This window comes from Equus przewalskii, chromosome 9 (assembly GCF_037783145.1).
Source record: "Equus przewalskii isolate Varuska chromosome 9, EquPr2, whole genome shotgun sequence".
NCBI classification, from domain to species: domain Eukaryota; kingdom Metazoa; phylum Chordata; class Mammalia; order Perissodactyla; family Equidae; genus Equus; species Equus przewalskii.
In genome coordinates, this window is record NC_091839.1 from 77070135 (window position 1) to 77091500 (window position 21366).

A 21366-nucleotide genomic window follows, 5' to 3' on the forward strand; every position below is an offset into this window, starting at 1 on the left:
CAAACTGGTGAACCCTGGGCTGCCAAGATCGGAATGTGCAAACTTAACCACTGCACCACCAGGCCGCCCCCCATTTTTGTAGTTTTTTTTAGGGTTTCTAGGTAGATGATCATGTCATCTGTGAATAAAGACAATTTTACTACTTTTTTTCTGATCAAGAGGCTTTTTATTCTTTTTCTTGCCTAATTGCATTGGCTAGGACTTCTAATGCGATGCTGAGAAGTACTGGTTTGAGCAGATATCTTTACCTTTTTCCTGACCTTAGGGGAAAATCATTCAGTCTTTTAGCAGTAAGTGTGATGTTAGCTGTAGGTTTTCCTAGATGCTCTTTCAGCCTGGGGATGTTTCCTTCTCTTTTCAGTTTGCTAAGAATGTTTATCATGAATGGGTATCAGATTGTGTCAAATTCCTTTTCTGAATGTATAGATGATCACATTTGCTTATTTAGTCTGTAGTATGGTAAGTCACACTGACTGATTTTCAAATGTTGACTCAATCTTTCATTTCTGGAATAAGCTCCTCTTAGTCATGATGAATTATACTCTTTATATATTGCTATATTTAATGTGGTAGTATTTTCTTAAGGGTTTTCTGTCTCTATTCATGAGGGATATTGGTCTGCCGTTTTATTTTTTCACAATGTCTGTTTGGTTTAGGTATCACAGAACAAACTGGGAAGTGTTCCCTCTTCTATTTTCTGGAAGACTTTGTGAATTGGTAAAATTTCTTGCTAAAATACTCACTAGAATTTACCAACAGTGAAGCCATCTGGGCTACTTTGTTGAAAGATTTTCAACTATGACTTCACTTTCTTTGATATGGGACTATTCACGTGATCTGTTTCTTCTTGAATACAATTGGGTAGTTTGTGTCTTTTAAGGAATTTGTTCATTTCATCTAGTTTGTTGCATCTATTGGCATAAAATTGTTCATATTTCCTTATTATTCTCTTAATCTTTGTACAATTGAGGACAATGTTCCTTCTCCCATTCCTGATATTGGTAATATGTATTTTCTATTTTTCGTTCCTGATCAGTCTGGATAGTGATTTATTGATTTCATTGACTTTTTCCCAAAGAACTAGCCTTTAGTTTCCTTGATTTTCTCCATTGTTTATCTGTTTTCCATTGCACTTTGCTATTACCTTTATTATTTCCTCCTTTCTGCTTACTTTGGGGCTAATTTGCTCCTCTGTGTTCTTACTGTGGCAGGTCTGATAACTGACTTGAGACCTTTCTTGTTTTCTAATATAAGCACTTAATGGTATAAATTTCCCTGTAAGTACCACTTTAACTGTGTTCCACCAATTTGATATGTTGTGTTTTAATTTTCATTCCGTTCAAAATATTTTCCAATTTCCCTTTGATTTCTTCTAAAGTGGTTTATACCATTTTATGTGTTATGATTCTCAAGACAGATGGGTTTAAATCTCCCACCTTGCTTGTTGTTCCCGTCTGCTCTTTCTTCCTTTCTCTCCTCTTTTCCTGCATTATTTTGTATTAAGCAGTTATAGGGGGCTGGCCTGGTGTCATAGTGGTTAAGTTTGTGTGTTCCTCTTAAGCGGCCCGGGGTTTGCCGGTTCAGATCCTTGGCGTAGACCTATGCACTGCGCATCAAGACATGCTGAGGCAGCCTCCCACATAGAAGAACTAGACGGACCTACAACTGGGACATACAACAATGTGCTGGAGCTTTGGGAAGAAAAACAAAATAGAGGAAGATTGGCAACAGGTGTTAGCTCAGGGCCAATCTTCCTCACACACACACGCACACACAAAATTATAGGATTCCATCTTGTGTCCATTATTGGTTTCTTAGTTACTGCCACTTTTCTATGTTTACTTTATTGGTTGCTCTAGAGTTTTAAAATATACATCTTTAACCTCTGATGATGTGCCTTCAAATAATATTGTACCACTTCACATTTAGCATAAGAAACCTTCAACAATGATTTCTATTTTTCCTCCCAGTCTTTGGGCTATTATTGCCATATCCTTTATATTTCTACCTATTTTATAAACTCCGTTTAAAACAGTTATTTGTCTTTTAAAGAGATTAAGAATGAGAGAAAGTCTTTTATTTTTACCTACATCTGCACAGTTTTTAGTTCTCTTCTTGGCTCTGAATAGATCCAGATTTCCATCTGGTATCATTTTCCTGCTGCCTAAAGCTTTTCCTTTAATGTTTCTTCCAGTGCTGGATGGCTGATGATGAATTAACTCAGCATTTATATGTCTGAAAAAAAAAAATCTTTCTTTCACCTTTGTCTTGAAAGATAATGTGCTTGAGTAGCACAGTCTCTGTTGCCTTTTAGTACTTTAAAGATGCCGTACCATTGTCTTTTGGCTTCCATGGTTCCATTCTTGTCTTTGTTCCTCTGTATGTAATGCATCCTTTTTCCTTTGGCTGCTTTTATGATTTTTCTCTTAATACTGATTTTCAGCAATTTGATCATGGCATTCCTAAGTGTGATTTTCTTCACATTTCTTCATACTTGATATTTTTTGAGATTCTTGATTTTAGGATTATAGTTTTTATTGAATTTCAAACATTTTTGGCCGTTATTTCTTCATACGTTTCTGTATATTTTGCCCTCCCCTTCCTCTTTCCTCAATACTCCCCCTTAGTTAAACTGGCCCTGTGGTCCAGTATTCCCGTTTCTTAACTCTCTCTGTCATGGGCCCCCTACTTTCCTACTCCATCTACCGTGGTTCAGGCTCTCATTGTTTCCCTTTTGTCTCTTGCAAAAACCTGTCTCTATTTTTGCCCCTTTCTAGTTCTTCTTCCATATTCTACATTTCTGTCACAGTGAATTTTCTAAAATGTGCTGTGCTTACAATCCTTCCATAGCTACCTATTGCCTGTAGAATGAACCTAGACTCCATAGCACGGTACGCAGAGCCCTCCATCCTAGCTGCTCGCTCACCACCTTTCCCCTGCACCACCCCCACCCTGCCCCTGATGCTCTGAATTCCTTATTTCAGTCCCATGGAAGTACCTCCAGTTCCCCAGATGCGTGGAGCATTTCTGTTCTGTGTACACACTCATGCCTTTGTTATGTCAGAAAGCCTTCCCGCCCCCCTCACCCCCATGCCTGGAAACTCCTATTCACTGGCAGCTGAAATGTCTCCTCCACTGGACCTTGAACATATCTGTGAAAGCACTTAGCCTGTTGTTTGCAATCATTGTCTATTGGTCATCCTCCCAGACGGACTTCTATGTGGTCCGTCAGAGACTATATCTTTTTTATTTTTAAATACTTAGTAATGACACATAGTAGGCACTTAATAAAGTGTTTGAGTATATTACTGATTGGCATTTAATAGGTATTGAGCACATTCTTCTTAAAATAAATTGGACTCAGATTTAATCATAACACCTGTATAAAATGTACTAATAAAGCAAGGGCGATGTTTTGGGAGCCTGCTGTGTTCCAGACACAGTGTCAGGCACTCTCTGCACCTTGTCTCTAATGCTTACAACAGCACTGCAAGGTGCGCTACCTCACGAGTGGCCCGTCGAAGGGAAGTGTCGGTTTGCAGAGATTGTGAACGAGGCTGTGCAGACAGAAACGGCAGAGCTAGATTTCAGACTCGTGTGTATGTCATGTTTCCCTGCTTACTCACATCAGGAGCTCTGTCACGTCACCGCTGGTAGTTCCATCACATCACCAAGGTTTCCAGTAACAAATGACAGCATCACAGCCGACATCGTACAGGGAACAGCGTGGATCATAACTTGGACTCAGGGAACTGACGTGACAGACTGAAAAGAGACTCCCGAGCAGGCTGTTAAGTGATGTCTGGAGAGAGTTCTCTGGTAGGCTGGTTGGCCTACAAACATCCAGTGAAGATGTCTTGTCCCATCTCTGATGTGACTATGTGAAGAACAGTCTTAAGGGGACAAGTCATAGGAATCGTCCTAAGCCATGTGATTTGGGGTTCCTGCCAGGATGTGTGGATCAGGGGCGGGCACAGTGGAGGGAAGTGAAGACTGGAGGTGCTGGTCCAGCTGTGTTAACAAAAGGCCAGAGGGCTTATAACTCTTTGTCATCATGACAGCTTTGCCTGGGGCTGCCTGGATCCTATCCCGCCCATTCAGGCTGCAGGGGGACTGCCTGTTGGGGACTGTATCTTCCCTTCATTTCCCCTGAAGGCTACTATTGATATTCGTTTTAACTGCATTCCACCCCCCACCCCCACCCCAATTTAAAAAACAGTGTCGTGGGGCAGATGGAGGGCCACGCAGTGTAGTGGTCTCCAGAACCCCTGGGGGTCATCCTTTGTATATGAAGCATCATCCTTTTTCTATTTGTTCTGTGATACTGAATCCAGAATAAAACTTACAAAGGCATGGTTCTTTCCTTTTTGAAATTTATATTCTAGAAAATATTTAAAATTTGATTTTGATGTTTTAATTCTAAAATTTTCTGGTGTGTGTGTCAGAGGTGGGGAGGTTGGTATTTGACAAGAGGAGGGGAGCTTTATTTACAGGCACTCACAGGCACTCCTGGGGGGTTGCAGCTAATGCTTTTGGCAGACAAGGGTCCAAGGACAGTGTCAGTTTAAATGGGCACTTGGGGACAATTCTTGATCTGTCTCTCATCACAGATGAGTTGTGGGTGGTGTGCAAGGAAGCTGAGTGTGCCACCCCAACTTTTGGAATAGCCTATGATCTATATTTGGTGTCTCCTTTTATCCAGGTAGATGAAAGAAAAGGTAAGCTCAGTTAAAAAAATTCTGCTTCTAAGGAGGAACAATTACACTGCAGGAATAAGAAGGGCCAATTGAGCAAGTGATGGGAAGATGTTTAGGAAGCCTGAGTTCAGATACCAAATGAAGGTTTTGATAGTTGGGATGTAAGCAAGTGAGAACTTTTTTTTAAAATTAAGACTTTGTTCTTTTTAGAGCAGTTTTAGGTTCACAGCAAAATTGAGAAGAAGGTACAGAGATTTCTCATATACCCTCTGCCCCTACACATGCATAACTTCCCCCTTTGTCAACATTCCCCATCAGAGTGGCACATTTGTTAGAATTGATGATGATGCACTGACACGGCATCATCACCCGAAGTCTGTAGTTTACATTACAGTTCACTCTTGGGGTTGTACATTCTATTGGTTTGGACAAATGTATAAATGACATGTCTCCATCGTTATGGTATCCCACAGAGTATTTTCACTGCCCTGAAAGTTCCCTGTGCTCTGCTTATTCATCCCTGTCTTTTCCCTCCGCAACCCCTGGCAAACTCTGATCGTTTTACTGTCTCCATAGTTGTGCATTTTCCAGAATGTTATATAATTGGCATCACACAGTATGTAGCCTTTTCAGATTGTCTTCTTTCACTTAATAATATGCATTTAAGGTTTTTTCATGTCTTGTAATGGCTTGTAACTCATTTCTTTTTAGTGCTGAATAATATTCCATTATCTGGATTTACCACAGTTTATTTATCCGTTCACCTGCTGAAGGACATCTTGGTTGTTTCCAGATTTGGGCAATTATGAATAAAGCTGCTGTAACATCTGTGTGCAGATTTGTGAGTGGACATAAGTTTTCAACTCTTTGGATAAATACCAAGGAGCATGATTGAAGGATTGTATGCTAAGAAAATGTTTAGTTTTGTAAAAAACTGCCAGACTATCTTCCAAAGTGGCTGTACCATTTTGCATTTCTGCCAGCAACGATTGGGAGTTCCTGTTGCTCCACATCGTTGCCAACATTTGGTGTTGTCAGTACTCCAGATTTTGGGCATTCTAATATGTGTGTACTGGTATCTTACTTTTGTTTCAGTTTGCATTTTCCCTGTGGCACTTGATGTGGAGCATCTTTTCGTATGCTTATTTGCCATCTGTATATCTTCTTTGGTGAGGTGTCTATTAAGGTCTTTGGCCCGTTTTTTTACTGAGGTATAATTGACATATACCATTATATTAGTTTCAGTTGTATGACGTAATGATTCGATATTTGTGTATGTTATAAAGTAATCACTACAATAAGTCTAGTTAACATTTGTCACCATACATAGTTACAGAATTTTTTCTTGTGATGAGAACTTTTAAGATCTACTCTCTTAGCAACTTTTGAATATGCAATACAGTATTATTAACTATAGTTGCCATGCTGTACGTTATAGCCCCATCACTTATTGTCAGTTTGAACCTTTTGACTCCCTTCATCCATTTCACCAACCACCACCCCCCACTTCTGGCAACCACCCATCTGTTCTCTATATCTATGAACCTGGTGGGTTTTTTTAGATTGTACATTGAGATCATATGGTATTTGTTTTTCTCTGTCTGACTTATTTCACTTACATAGTGCCCTCAAGATCCATCCATGTTATCACAAATGGCAAGACTTCATTCTTTTTTATGGCTGAATAATATTCCTGTGTGTGTGTGTATACATTTTCTATATCCATCATCCATCGATGGACACTTAGGCTGCTTCCATGTCTTTCTTGGCTATTGTAAATAATGCTGCAATGAACATGAGGGTGCATATATCTTTTCAAGTTAGTGTTTTCATTTTCTTCAGATAAATAGGCAGAAGTGGAATTGCTGATTCATATGATAGTTCTATTTTTAATTTTTTGAGGAACCTCCATACTGTTTTCCACAGTGGCTGCCCCGATTACATTCCCACCAACAGTGCACAAGTCTTCCCTTTTTTCCACATCCTTGCCAACACTGGTTATTTCTTGTCTTTGATGATAGTCATTCTGACAGGTATAGGATGATATATCCCTGTGGTTTTCATTTGCATTTCCCTGGTGATTAGTGATGTCGAGCATCTTTTTATGTACTTCTTTGGCCCATTTTTAAATCAGGTTTTTTGTTTTCTTGCTGTTGAGTTTTGAGAGTTCTTTGTATGTTTTGGATAACAGTCCTTTGTCAGATGTGTTCTTTGCAAATACTTTCTCCCAGTCTGTGGCTTATCTTCTTATTCCTTTGACATTGTCTTTAACAGAGCAGAAGTTCTTAATTTTAGTGAAGTCCAGCTTATCAATTATTTCTCTCACGGATTGTGCCTTTGGTGTTGTACCTAAAAAGTCACTGCCGTACTCAAGGTCATACGGGTTTTCTCTTGCATTATCTTCTAGGAGTTTGATAGTTTTGCATTTTACATTTAGGTCTGTGATCCATTTTGAGTTAATTTTTGTGAGAAGAGTAAGGTCTGTGTGTAGATCCATTTTTTGGCATGTGGATTTCCAGTTGTTACAGCACCATTTGTTGAAGAGACTGTCTTTGCTCCATTGTATAGCTTTTGCTCCTTTTTCGAAGATCAATTGCCTATATTGATGTCCGTCTATTTCTGTGCTCTCGATTCTGTCCTATCGGTGTATGTGTCTAGTCTTTTGCCAATACCACACTGTCTTGATTTCTGTAGCTTTACAGTAAGTCTTGAAGTCAGGTGGTGCCTGTCATCTGACTTTGTTCTTCTCCTGCAGTATTGGGTTGGCTATTGGGTTTTTTTTGCCTCACCATATAAACCTAAGAATCAGTTTGTTGATACCCACAAAATAACTTGCTGGGCTTTTGATTGGGATGAGTGGTTTTAATGTGGTTGTACTCTCTCCCTTGGTCTTCCGTGGCATTGTAATGAAGATTTTTTTGGTTTCTTTTACAAACTACTAGCATGATTTATTCTTATCAGGACAAATAGGCAGCTAGATATTGGCAGTGGGTGGAGGTGGTGATGGTTTCTGGAGCCCTTTACGTGACATCAATTAAGTAATTGATCAGGGTGCACATTGGGTCAGCTGAACCACATTAATGTTGACCTTAAATTATCCTAGTAGGTAGAAAATATTCTTAATACCACAAAGGAGGCCACTTATTTTATTTTTTATGACCACAAAAATAAATTTTATCTCTGCGCTGGCTTGGTTTCGGAGATCCCAGGTAATAGAAGCAAAAAACAGAATCATGGGTACATACCAGGGATTAACAATGTTACAACTCTTACAGAGAGTGGAATTGCTTACCTGAAGTTTGATGAAAAGTTTCTTAAATTTCTTCTTTTAAAGATAGTCCTATATTTGGTGGACTTAACAGAATTTTTCATTACCTTTCTTTTATATTTTCAGTATTCTCCTAAGAAATTGATTGAAGATATTCTGGGGAGATTTCTAAAAATACTATGTCAAAGACAAAGTTTAACCTGTCATTTTAAGTAGGTATGATATTAAGTAACCTAGGTAGACCAAGAAAGAATAGTTTTTTCAAGATTGTGTGCTCTTTTGTTGGAATAGCGAAGCTAGCTTGTTTGTAGTTTGACTCTTTTCTACCCCTGTGCTGATTTGAAGTGATGGGCACTGGGCTGTGTTGCAAATAAATAATTTTTTGTTGTTAAAAAAAATTGCAGCAGCGTGTTGAACTGCCATTGTTAACTAGGCTGCAGGGAAAATGAAGGTGGTGGTTTGTCATAGAGGTCACTGTGGGCGACAGATAGCTTTATTCAAGTAGTGGGCGGAAGGAAAATAAGGTATAACTTTAACCTTCAGACGCCTCTTTTTAAGTAAGTTGAGTAAGTCTGCTAAAAGTGGGAACACAAGTAAGGTCTCACTGGGTGAAAATACACGTTTCTTGAATGGCTGTGCTCTTTCAGGGCTCTGTGACAAGCCTTCTGATAGGCTCTTCCCTAGGCGAATGGTGATGGTCTGAGGAAGCTTTGTGGAAATCCTAAGGCAAGGCAAGAATCCTGGACTGATCTGGAAGATTCATTTATAAGTTTATTTATTTTTTTTTGTTGATTGTTTAATCAGTTTGTTATTGTGGGTAGTCAGTATTTGCCCCATAAACTGGATATTTTGGCATACCAAGCAGGTTCATCAATCAAAGTGGTTGGAGATTTTTCACATGCATATTTGGACATTTAATCTAGAGGTGTCCTACCAGATGCATTGAATAAGGGAGGAAATGTGAAGGGCACATTGGTAAGGCTTGGTGGTTAAGTGGGTTGACAAGGGAAAGGAAGGCGTCAAAGATGGCGACAGTCTTGTTTTGAGCTTGGTTGACTTGGATAATAGTAAAAGCATGAACAGAAATAGGAAAGTCAGAAGAGAAAATTAATTTTTTGTGGGAAGACTTTTGTGTTTTAAATCTCTTCATGTTTGAAGGAACAGGGACCCTTCATTGTGGACTGAGAGAAATCACAGAAGCTCAGCATCTTCAACCTGAGAGGCAGCTTGGAGACTGAGTTATGATCAGACTCAGATACAGCCCTGTTATCTCACTCATGATGTATCAGTAATGTGATGACTGATGTTATCTTACAGTTGACTAGGGTCAGAACCAACCCCCAGGAAGGCAACCTCTGGCCTAGACACAGGGCACAAGTAGAGGCAGATGTCCAGAATCATGTGCAGTGTCTTTGAAGGGTACTTAACAAGTATTCCTTCATTTGAAGTTTGATTTTCCCTTTTAAATTTGAAAAGCCTTTATACAAATCATTTCAGGTGACACCTTTGGAGGTGTCATCTATATAGTATAAACACTGTGTTGTAAGAGTAAGATAAAATCCTTCAAATATTAGGCAATATACTCATTCATTCTAACTAATAAAAATAGTCTTAACTTGCCCCAAAAGGTGGTGTTAGTAATGAATTTCTTTATCTTTCAATAACATCCTGACATTTTTATGTTTAGTGACTTCTATATAGATATCACAGAGTTAAATTTTACTCAGTTCTAAGCATATTTTACACTGCAAGTGTTTGATCTAGGACTTTTGATCATAGGTCTGGGGTGTCATATTGCCGTCTTTGAGGGGAAGTCAGTTGCTAAGGCCTCCCACTGGTAGTGTGTCTAGGTGGGTCTTTAGCCCATCGCTCTTCTGCTTGGATGTTGCTAAAAATGATGCTTATAAGCAGCATTGGTCCCAGATATGTTAAATAGAAGTGGTGGGGCTCGGAAGGAGGGTTGGGAGTCATTTTTCACCCTTGGCATATGTGCATTTGTATTTCAGTCCTTGAGGATAGACAATAATGTCCATGTTTCAGCTCACAGCCTCTGTATCCTCCCGTCCCAGACCCAGGGGTGCGAGTGCAACCTTGGGCTTTTGCCTTCTTCAGGGCATGAGTCATGTTCCAAAACTGAGCTGACCTTAATGTCTGAGCTTTCTAATTCTTTCTCTTTTTTTTTTCAGCTTTATTGAGATATAATTGACATGTAACGTTGTGTAAGTTTAAGGTGTACAATGTGATGATTTGATACACATAGTACATATTGTGAAATGTTTGCCACAATAAGGTTAGTTAACACATCCTTCAACTCACAAAATTATAATTTTGTTGTTGTTGTTATGCTGAGAACATTAAAGCTCTGCTCTAATAACAACTTTTAAGTGCAGTACAGATTGTTAACTATAGTCACCATGCTGTACATTGGATCCCCAGAACTTAGTCATCTTAAAACTGAAACTTTGTACCCTTAGACCAACATCTCCTCATTTCCCGACCCCTTCTCAATGCCTGGCAACCACTATTCTACTCTCTTTCTATGAGTTTGGTGTTTTTAGATTCCACGTATAAGTGGTATCTTACAGTATTTGTCTTTCTCTGTCTGACTTACTTCACTTAGCGTAATGCCCTCAAGGTCCATCCATGTTCCAAATGGCAAAATTTCCTTCTTTTTTATGGCTGAATAATATTCCATTGTGGGGAGATATATATATACACACACACACATATATATATATATCACATTTTCATTATCTATTCAACCATCAATGGGCACTTAGGTTGTTTCCATGTCTTGGCTATTGTGAAATATGTTGCAGTGAACATGGGAGATATCTCCTTCAGATAATGATTTCATCTTCTTCAGATAGATACCCAGAAGTGGGATTGCTGGGTCATATGGTAATTCTATTTTTAATTTTTTAAGCAACCTCCATACTGTTTTCCATAGTAGCTGCAACAGTTTACATTTTCACCAACAGTGCACAAGGGTTCACTTTTTTTCACATCTTCATTAGCATTTGTTATCTCTTGTTTTTTTGATAATAGCCATTCTAACGGGTGGGAGGTTATATGTCATTGTGGTGTTGATTTGTGTTTCCCTGATGATTAGTAATATTGAGCACCTTTTCAGGTACTTGTTGGCCATTTGTATGTCTTCGGAAAAATCTCTCTTCAAGTCCTCTGCCCATTTTAATTGGATTGTTTGTGTTTTTGCTATTGAGTTGTGTGAGTTCCTTATATATTTTGAATGTTAACTCCTCATCAGATATATTGTTTGCGAATATTTTCTCCCATTCTGTAGATTGCCTTTTCGTTTTGTTGATTGTTTCTTTTGCTGTGCAGAAACTTTTTTGGTTGATATAGTCCCACTTGTTGATTTTTGCTTGTGTTGCTTGTTCTTTTGGTGTCATATCCAAAGAAATCATTGCAAAGACCGATGCCAAGGAGTTTTTTGCCTATGTTTTTCTTCTAGAAGTTTTATGACTTCAGGTCTTATGTTTAAGTCCTTAATCCACTTTGAATTAATTTTTGTGATTGGTGTAAGATAATGGTTGAATTTCATTCTTTTGCATGTGGATATCCAGTTTCCCCAGCACCGTTTATTGAAGAAACTATCCTTTACACATTGTGTATTCTTGGCTTCATTGTCAAATATTAGTTGACCATATATGCATGAGTTTATTTCTGGGCTCTTTTTTTGTGTGTGTGAGGAAGATTCGTCCTCAGCTACCATCTGTTCCTCTTTTTGCTTGAGGAAGATTGTCACTGAGCTAACATCTGTACCAATCTTCCTCTACTTTATATGGGATGCTGTCACAGCATGGCTGCATGAGTCATGCTGGGTCCATGCCCAGGATCTGAACCGGCAAACTCCAGGCCACCAAAGCAGAGTGCGTCAACTTAACCACTAGGCTACAGGGCTGGCCCTGTGGGCTCTTGATTCTTTTCTATTGGTCTGTGTCTGTTTTTATGCCAAAACTGTACTGTTTTGATTGCTATAGCTTTTTAATATTGTTTGAAATCAAGAAGTGTGATGTTTCCAGCTTTGTTCTTTCTCAAGATTGCTTTGGCTATTCGGGGTCTTTTGTTGCTTCATGTGAATTTTAGGATTTTTTTTATTTCTGTGAAAAATGCCGTTGGAATTTTGATAGGGATTACATTAAGTCTGTAGATGACTTTGGGTAGTTTGGACGTTTTGATAATATTAACCGTTCTGATCCATGAACATGGGATATCTTTCCATTTATTTGTGTCTCCTTTAATTTCTTTCATCAGTGTCTTACTGTTTTCAGTGTGTAGATCTTTCACTTTCTTTGTTAAATTTATTCGTAAGTATTTTATTGTTTTTGAAGCTATTGTAAATGGAATTATCTTTATTTCTTTTTCTGATAGTTCATTGTTATAGAAATGCAACTGATTTTTACATGTTGATTTTGTATCTTGAAACTTTACTGAATTACATTTATTAGGTCTAACGGTTTTTTGGTAGAATCTTTAGGATTTCCTACACACATGATCATGTCATCAGCAAACAGAGACAATTTTACTTCTTCCTTTCTGATTTGGATGCCTTTTGTTTCTTTTTCTTTCCTAATTGCTTTTGCTAGTACTTCCATTACTATGTGGAATAGAAGTGGTGAGAGTGGGCACCCTTGTCTTGTTTCTGATATTAGAGGGAAAGCTTTCAATCTTTCACTGTTGAGTATGTTAGCTGTGGGTTTGTCATATGTGGCCTTAATTATGTTCCTTAATTTTGTTCCTTCTATACCCAATTTGTTGAGGTTTTTATCATGAAAGGATGTTGAATTTTGTCAAATGCTTTCTCTGCATCTATTGAGATGATCACAATTTTTATCCTTGACTTTGTTAATGTGATGTATCACATTGATTGATTTGTATATGTTGAGCCATCCTTGCATCCCAGAGATTAAGTCTCACTTGATTGTGCTGTGTGATCCTTTTAATGTGCTTTTGAATTTGTTTTGCTAGTATTTTGCTGAGAATTTTTGCATCTAAATTCATGAGGATATTGGCCTGGAGCTTTCTTTTCTCCTAGTATCCTTATCTGGCTTTGGTATCAGAGCAATGCTGACTTCATAAAATGAGTTTGGGAGTGTTCTCTCCTGTACAGTTTTTTGGTAGAATTTGAGAAGAACTGGCATTAATTCTTTAAATGTTTGGTAAAATTCACCTGTGAAGCCATCTTATCCTGGGCTTCTCTTTGTTGAGAAGTTTTTGATTATTGATTTAATCTTACTTGTTATTGGTCTTGTTCAGATTTTCTATTTCTTCATAATTCAGACTTGCAAGGTTAAGTATTTCTAGGAATTTATCCATTTCTTCCAGGTTCTCTAATTTCTTGGCATATAATTGTTTATAGCAGTCTTTTATGATTTTTTTGTATTTTTGTGGTATCAGTTGTAATGTCTCTTCTTTCATTTATAATTTTATTTGAGTCTTCTCTTTTTTTTCGTGGTCAGTCTGGCTAAAAGTTTGTCAATTTTGTTTATCTTTTCAAAAAACCAACTCTTAGTTTTGTTGATCTTTTCTATTATACTTCTATTCTCTATTTCATTTATTTCTGCTTTGATCTTTGTTCTCTCCTTCCTTCTGCTATTTGGGCTTAGTTTGTCCTTGTTTTTCTGGTTCCTTGGAATATAAAGTTGGGTTGTTGACTTCAGATTTTTTTTGTTGTTGATCTAGGCATGTGTTGCTGTAAACTTCCCTCTTAGCACTTCTTTTGCTGTGTCCCATAAGTTTTGGTATGTTGTGTTTTCATTTTCATTTGTTTCAAGATATTTTTTGATTTCCCTTTTGATTTAATCTTTGACTCATTGGTTATTCAGGAACATGTTGTTTAATTTCCGCATATTTGTGAATTTCCAGTTTTCCTCTTGTTATTGATATCTAGTTTTATACCATTGTGGTCAGAAAAGATGCTTGGTATGATTTCAGTCTTTCAAAATTTGCTGAGACTTATTTTGTGACCTAACATATGATCTGTCCTGGAGAATGTTGCATGTGCACTTAAGAAGAATGTGTATGCTGGTGTGTTAGATGGAATGCTCTGTTTATGTCTGTTGGGTCCATTTGGTCTAAAGTATAGTTCAAGTCCAATGTTTCCTTAGTGATTTTCTGTTTGGATCCTGTATTCATTGTTGAAAGTGGAGTATTAAAGTCCCCTGCTATTACTGTATTGCTGTCTGTCACTCCCTTGAGATTTGTTACTATTTGCTTAATATTTAAGTGCTCAGATATCTCTGCCTTTAATCATCTGCCTTTCTGGGGCCATAGCTTGGTGGAAATAGTTGAGGGGCTGAATGGACATGAGAGATGAGCCCTCTTGTTCTATTCCTCAGTTAAGGAAGACAGGGAAGAGAATGAGGGAAATGTGTAGCATGAGAATAGATGAGACCCAGCCCTTTTACAGTAAAATGAAAAATGGAATAATTAAACCTTGATCATCACGAGCAGGGAAGCAAAATGGCTGTAAAATATCAATATCTAGTAACTTACTCTCGTAATCCTAACTCTTCCTTGAACAATTTCCTACTTGTTAAATTGCAGTGATAGCCTGTGATTAGTTTTACAAACTTATTTTAAACCAGTTCCTAGCAGTAGTAACAACCTTTGTCTTCATGGGAATGCTGAAAGTTTATTAACAACCAACCTCTGGGCTAAACATTTTAAATTTAGTGATCCTAAGTAGTTAGCTGATAGGGAAATTTTGATTACCTGACTTTTGGTGGTGGAGAAGGAGAAGCAGACACAGATCTGGTTGGTGAATTCACGTGTCTGAGGCTCCAGGTGCTGGGCACATGGACTTTAATAGTAGGAGTTAGCCTTGGACGAGACAAACAAAAATTCCATGTAGAACTGGGGAACTTCCAGCATTGCTAGGTAAAGTATTTCTAGACCGGGGCTAATGAACTACTTTTCAACCTGACGTCTTCAGGAATAGGCAGTCTCCTGCTTCTGCAAATACCAAATGAAATGCCAAGCCAGTATCCTTGGATTTATAGACCCAATTTACCAGACTGAAGGACACTTGCTCATTTTAACTAACTAAAATAGCCGGCCTTTGCATGCTGGGTTTCCATGGCAATATGATCTCAGTGACCTCTCTTCTCTATTGTGGAATGTAGGTGATAAGAATGGAGGGGAGCCTGATGATGCTGAACTGGTAAGACTCAGTAAGAGGCTGGTGGAGAATGCGGTACTCAAGGCTGTCCAGCAGTATCTGGAAGAAACACAGAACAAAAACAAGCCAGGGGATGGGAGCTCTGTGAAAACGGAAGAGGCTGATAGGAATGGCACTGACAGTGACAACAACAAGAAATGAGACCCGAATGCAGGCAGGCCCCCACTGCTCCAGGAGAAGCGTCCCTGCCCGCCTCTGCTGAGTCAATGGACTAATTTGCATTGTGCTGTTTAAGTGTCTCTTGTCCAGTGTGTGGAGATTGCCTGCTACTTTCATGAGCGATGTGTGTGCATTTCTGAAACAACAGAAGAGAAATGGAGAGCCGAGACTAGCAGAGGAAATTATTTGTGAAAGAACAGCCCAAGTTTCACTGGCCCTCAGCCATGGCCAAGGGAGAGGGGACTTTGGGTTGCCTCGTGGACTCAAATTAAAGGCCGTGGAAGGGGCCTTGCCGTAAATGGAATACTGCCATTTATATTACTCAGCAGGGCATTTGACTACTATATCTGAGGCCAAAACACACAGCTAACAAGTGCTAAATTTAAAATAATCACTGTTGAAATTATTGTCCATAGTGTTTCATGTTTGTCCTATGTTTGCTGTTGCTATGCAGTGATCTTTCTTTACAGTAAATTTGTTTCATGTAAATGATATATTTTTGGTGAAATGCAACCTTTTCTATAAAATGTGGGCAACATTTTCAAGGTTTCTTTTTAACTCTCTTTTGACCCTCTTTTGATACGTCAATGTGTCATATTTAATGTTCTTCATTGGCATTTCTATGTAAAATGTATTATATAATTTTTTTCCCCATAGGCAAGAAACCTATTGGAATCCTGGACTTACTTAATGAAGCTTTGCGTCGAGAAAGGATGAGATTGAAGTCCAAAGTGAAACAGATAAAGGAACTTTTACTGAAGCCTGAGACTCAGGCCAAAATTAGGAGGGAGCTTTTGGAAGGAAGATCCCTTAACAGCAGTGATCAAGGAAGTGACGTTGATTTCAGTACAGCTTTGACATGAGCTCTGCATTGCTATCATGGTTCCATAGTTTATGAAATCTTTTCAGTTTATTAAATAGCTCTTTGGTAAATACCAAAGGAGTTTTCTGATAGTGTCTGCAGAGCGGCAAACCAACATCTGGTAAGGAATTAACAATTTCTTGACAAAGAAGACTGATTCTGCCCTGTTATTTTTTAAGCTAAATTTGTGTTTTGGAATGTTTGTTTCTGTAATATCAAGAGTTGATTTATAGAAAGGACTTCTTAATTAGCTGTTGTGAGATGTTCTTTGGGTCCTGCATATAAAATATACAGACTGTGAAAAATAATTTACAGATAAAAAGATACAGTATTTTAAAGATCACTTGCCTCTTGTTGACATGATTGTTTTTGTTATTAAATCAAAAGAAGCATTGTCCACATGTGTCTATATCTTGAGTTACTTTTAATGGGAATTTGAATGTTTCTTGAATCTAGTACTTGAATGAAAATTTATAAATGTAATTATTGCAATCACTGGTTAAGAATGTTTTATAATATCCGTATGTATTATTTTTTAATGATCAAAATGTAGTTTGCTTTTTCATTTCTTAATGAATAAATGTTTAGGATTTTTACTTTCTACTTTTCTGAAGATAAGCCCCAGGTCTTACCATGTTCCTTATAATCTGAATTTGTTTGCACTGGTTCATTTTTAAATAAAATTCTTGAAAAATTTCCCCCCACGTAATAATCATTGGTAACAGCTTTCTCTATAGTCATTTGTAAAATTGCTGCTACCAAGAGATCATGATGGAGGGGAAATTATTGGAAATCAAATATGTAGTCATTTCAAATATAAAATCCAGTTTATTCATGGATTTTAACTATTTTTTCACTGGGTAAATTATACTACATTTATTTATAAGTGAGTTTATGCATTTTCATGCCTCTTAATAAACGTATTGTTTTCCCTTGTTGCCTTTGCTCATTTTCTTCCTGGCTCTTCGAAGTTGTTGGTTCTGTGTTGGTGTAATGACGTCATGAACAAGAGCTCTGGGAGTGTCAGTGTTTCTTCACCTTTCTGTTCTCATCCTTCAAGGTAACTTAGCACAGTTGTCAGAGCACCTTCAACTTTAGATTTTTAAATCACTTCACATCAGTCAGCTTCACAGAGAATTAACAATAGAACGTTAAATGCAAAGAAGATCTAGAGAGCATCTCATGAACTGCTAGTCTTGTGTCGCTGAAGTGGCGACGTGGCAGAGATGAAAGGAGCAGGTCCATCCAGATGCACAAACCCTGGCGCTGCTCAGATGGAGCCCCTTTCAGGGGTGGAGGGCTCCGCTGTCTACAGACACCTTCCTTATGGAAACCCTAAGGGAGGAGGCAAGGATATTTGGGGGCTTGCCTTGTTTTTCAAATGAGGACACAGACTCACGGAGTTTGAGTGCCTTATCCACAGTGCTGTTGGGGAACTGGACCTGAACTACGCCCCAGGCTCCGTCTCAAAGTTCCAGGGCTGTTTTCACTCTCCTAAAATTGAAGCTAACAGTTTTTCAGGAGAATAGCACTTCTCAGCATATGGCTATAAATATCTTTATCCTTAAGGAGCTCTTCCTCGAGGATGCTCTTTGAAAGGCTAAGACAGTATCCTTTCTGCAGTCTGGGGTTACATGTCTTACTGGTACTTTAGTTCATCGTAGCTTCCATTTGTTAAACACCTGGCTGTCTGCCAGATGTTTGGGCTCATTGTTGCATTTCTTCCTTTCAGTGACCCTGTTAGGAAGTTACTAGTACTCTTCTACACATAGGAAACTGGGGCTCTACATGGCTAAATGGCTATAAAGCGAAATGACTGTAAAGCTAAAAAAAAGGTAGGCGTAAGTTTAAACTTGGGTCTGTTCTACTTCAAAGCCACACCCTTTCCACAAAGCAACACTTCCTCTCTCTACCAAGTACAAGACAATACGTTTCACAAGTTGAGGATGTGTAACAAGCTGCTCCCTCGCAATCCTGGAGTTCTGTGAACATACATGAGAGCGGTCAGCTAAGGCGATGGGACTGGGAAAAAAAACCCAGATAGTGAATTTAGGGATTAAAGATTCTAATCCTTATCAATGAAATCTTCATTTAAGCAGGTTTATTTATGGGAACTATATGATAACACAAATTTTCTTCATGGTTCCATTTCAAAAATCTAAGAAGACATTAATTTGCAAAAATCAAAGTTTGGGATCTGAAATATTCAAAATGACTTTTTCCTCATTAATCGGAGTCACAGAACAATTGCTTCTTGGGTCACCTGGCCAGAATATGTTGTCCTAAATTGGTACTGCGTGTTATGTAGCCTTGTCTTTTGACAGGAAGCTCTGCATGGTTGGTGAAAGAGCATTGGTCCAGGAGGTGGAGTGGCTTCCAGACCTGGGTCCACCACTGACAAGTCATCTTTTGCAGACCAATTCACTTTTCTGGGCCTCAGGTGCCAATCTATAATTTGAAATAGTTTGGCCAGCTGATTTGGCCAGGTAATTTCCTAGGATGCTAGACTCTTTGTGACTATATGACAATGCTATGCATTCTGATCCAACCATCTCAGCTATCTACCCATGTGGGAGGCCTTCTTGATTGGGCCACTCTGGTGCAACTGTTGGCAGCAAGAGGCTTAGAATTCAAGAAGACTTTGCATTCTGTTTCACTTGTGTTGGCTGTCACCTTTAGGAGGGAAACCCCAGTGGCACGTATTCACATTTATAGCCTCATTCCAACATTTCCAGTGACTGGAAAAATAGTAGATCCTATATAAATATTTTAAGGGATGTCAAAAAGGTAATATTTTCAAGAGCAGGACAAGATTCTGTCAGCTTCGAACTTGGTCTCATTTGTAGAATCAGATTACTATTGCATTAATCTACTTCTCCGTCTAGACTAACTACAGACCTTTGAGATAATCTAGATTTGTATCTGGAGCATACTTAAGATTCAAACTGTTCACTCTAAAATCCCAAATGTGCCTCCACTCAGTCATTCTAGCAGCCATATATTCCAATGAGAAGGTAATTAATGCAGTTTTGACTTCATATTCTAGACGTCATTTCAGACATGACCAATAGGACGTGTTTGCACCTTTGCACTGGGTCTCCGATGCATAAACCAGCTACCATATATGGAACAAAGTAAGAATTTATTTCATCATAGAATCAAAGTCAACAAACCTATAGTATTTCCAAACATAAATTGATGAATGGATAATCTGTCATCATCCGTTATTTTCATTACTTTCAAATCTCATCTAAAATCATTTTATCTTTGAACAAATTGTAGGTGCATTCCTGAACTCCAATTTTTCCAGGTGGAAAGAATTCATATAAAAAAATAAATAAACCCAGTGTACTTAAAAACAAATGTTTCCTACTCCCTGCATGAATTTGGTAGCAGCACTCATGCTAACAAGACAAACCCCTGGATTATTTCATTCATGGGAAAAATGAAGATTAGAGCAATTCACTCTGAGTCAGTGAACTTAAACTTCTGATACTAGCTACTGCACTTCTTTCCTGGATCACTGTTTTGGGGATAATAGGCTTGTTTATCTTAAGGTAATTTGAGAGCTGGAGGAAGGTGCTGTTATCATCTCTAGTTTAATATCCTCAAAACCTCTTATTTGCATCCATAACTGATAAATTCAGGCAATTTGGGATGATTTTAAAATTCAAACTGCAGATTTATTCCTCTTTGTATTCTGTCGTTAATCTCTTATTGGAAGGCTGTGAAGTTCTGTTATAGCATCAAAGACAGGAACAACAAAACTGAGATATCAATTCATCGTGTCCAGTAAAGTTGCTTTCCCCATAGTGGTTCACATTGTTTCTGAAAAGCCACTATCTAATGACACTGCCCTGTATTTATGTGTTATATTCTGGGACATCTCCTTTCAGTCTTTCAACTCAAGCAGCTCTATGGTATATGGAACGCTTCTTCTTAAAGAACCGGATAGCAGATTGGTACTACTCTTCAGATTACTCCCCACACTTCCTGCCCAAAACCGCTTGGGTACAATGTTGCCACCATTTTGTCTTTTAATCAAAGTGCGCTGTACTTTCTAATTTTTTTTTAACCACATATATGTTATCTTACCCATAGCAAAAAAATTTTTTTTTGCAAATGCTCCTGTGGGATACGTAAAGTTATAGGAGGTGAGAGGACAGAGAAATAAGAGTCTTATAGCGGGACGGGAATTACAGGGCTGAAAAAAGAAATAGAAGCGATGTGTATGTACCAATCCAAAAAATATCTGATATGGTAATTTAGGTAGAGAAAATAGAATGAATGTGCAACAGTGGGGAGAGACTAAGTATATCTTCTTAAGATCCTGGAAGGCAAATTGGGAAGCTATTTTTAGCAGGTCCACGCTTGGGTAATGTCTGATGGAGGGGAGTGTGATGAGGGCTTTGGATGATTTTGTGGACATCTGTCACACTTAGTGACTGCCCAGCACCTTTTGAACACCGTCCCTACGTTTGGGGAGCTTCCTACCTTGTGAGCCCTGCTTCCCCAGAGTAGAGGCCCTGAGGTGGAGGCTGAGAACCCACATCCTCAGCATCTTTGTCACTGGGGTTCAGACATGTGGCCTGGGTTCCACCAAGCAAAAGGGAGACCCTACATGGAATCAGTCCATTCTTCAGGGATGGTGGAGAGATAGTGAGCTCTCAGAGACAGTTGTGGCAAAGGTGCTCTCTGGGGATCCTGTAGGCTGTGTACTTAGTACACGCTGCAGAGCATAGGGAGTGGCCACAGGGTTCCCCTGGAGCAGCTGGCCATGTAAGGGGGCATTTTTCCTGCTACTTGGCAATCCAGCCTGATTCTCTGGATCTTATGGAGATTCTGTGAGCTACTGAATATCCTTTACTGTAAAGTTCCTTTTCCACTTAAACTAGCTAAAGTTGATTCTGTTGTTTGCAACTAAAAATCCTGATGAATACGGGCTACACTCCACTAAATCAGTGTTTCAACACAAGGCATAATTGGCATTTTGAACTGGACACTTCTCTGTAGTGTGGGACGGTCCTGGGCATTGTAGGAAGTTACCATTCCTGGCCTCCAGGCACTAAATGCCAGTAGCAGACTCCAGTTATTGTGACAACTAAATATGCCCCACACATTTCCCAAACCCCCACCAGATGAGGGCAACATAACCCCCAGTTGGGGGGCACATTCT

The 21366-nt window shown here is 38.7% G+C and overlaps 1 protein-coding gene across 13 annotated transcripts in view; it reads left to right on the forward strand.

Annotated features, from left to right (window-relative positions):
* Positions 1-17128, forward strand: part of AKAP7 (A-kinase anchoring protein 7) — a 134570-nt gene extending 117442 nt beyond the window's left edge. For 5 of the 13 annotated variants that reach the window (XM_070557130.1, XM_008518097.2, XM_070557135.1 and 2 more), the window contains one exon: positions 15114-17128. In XM_070557130.1, the coding sequence (XP_070413231.1) occupies positions 15114-15310 (197 nt within the window). In that variant the 3' untranslated portion in view covers positions 15311-17128. The remainder of the gene's footprint in view (positions 1-15113) is intronic. The other 8 variants (XM_070557129.1, XM_008518096.2, XM_070557133.1 and 5 more) reach the window with 2 other exon arrangements.
* The last annotated feature ends 4238 nt before the right edge of the window (positions 17129-21366 follow it).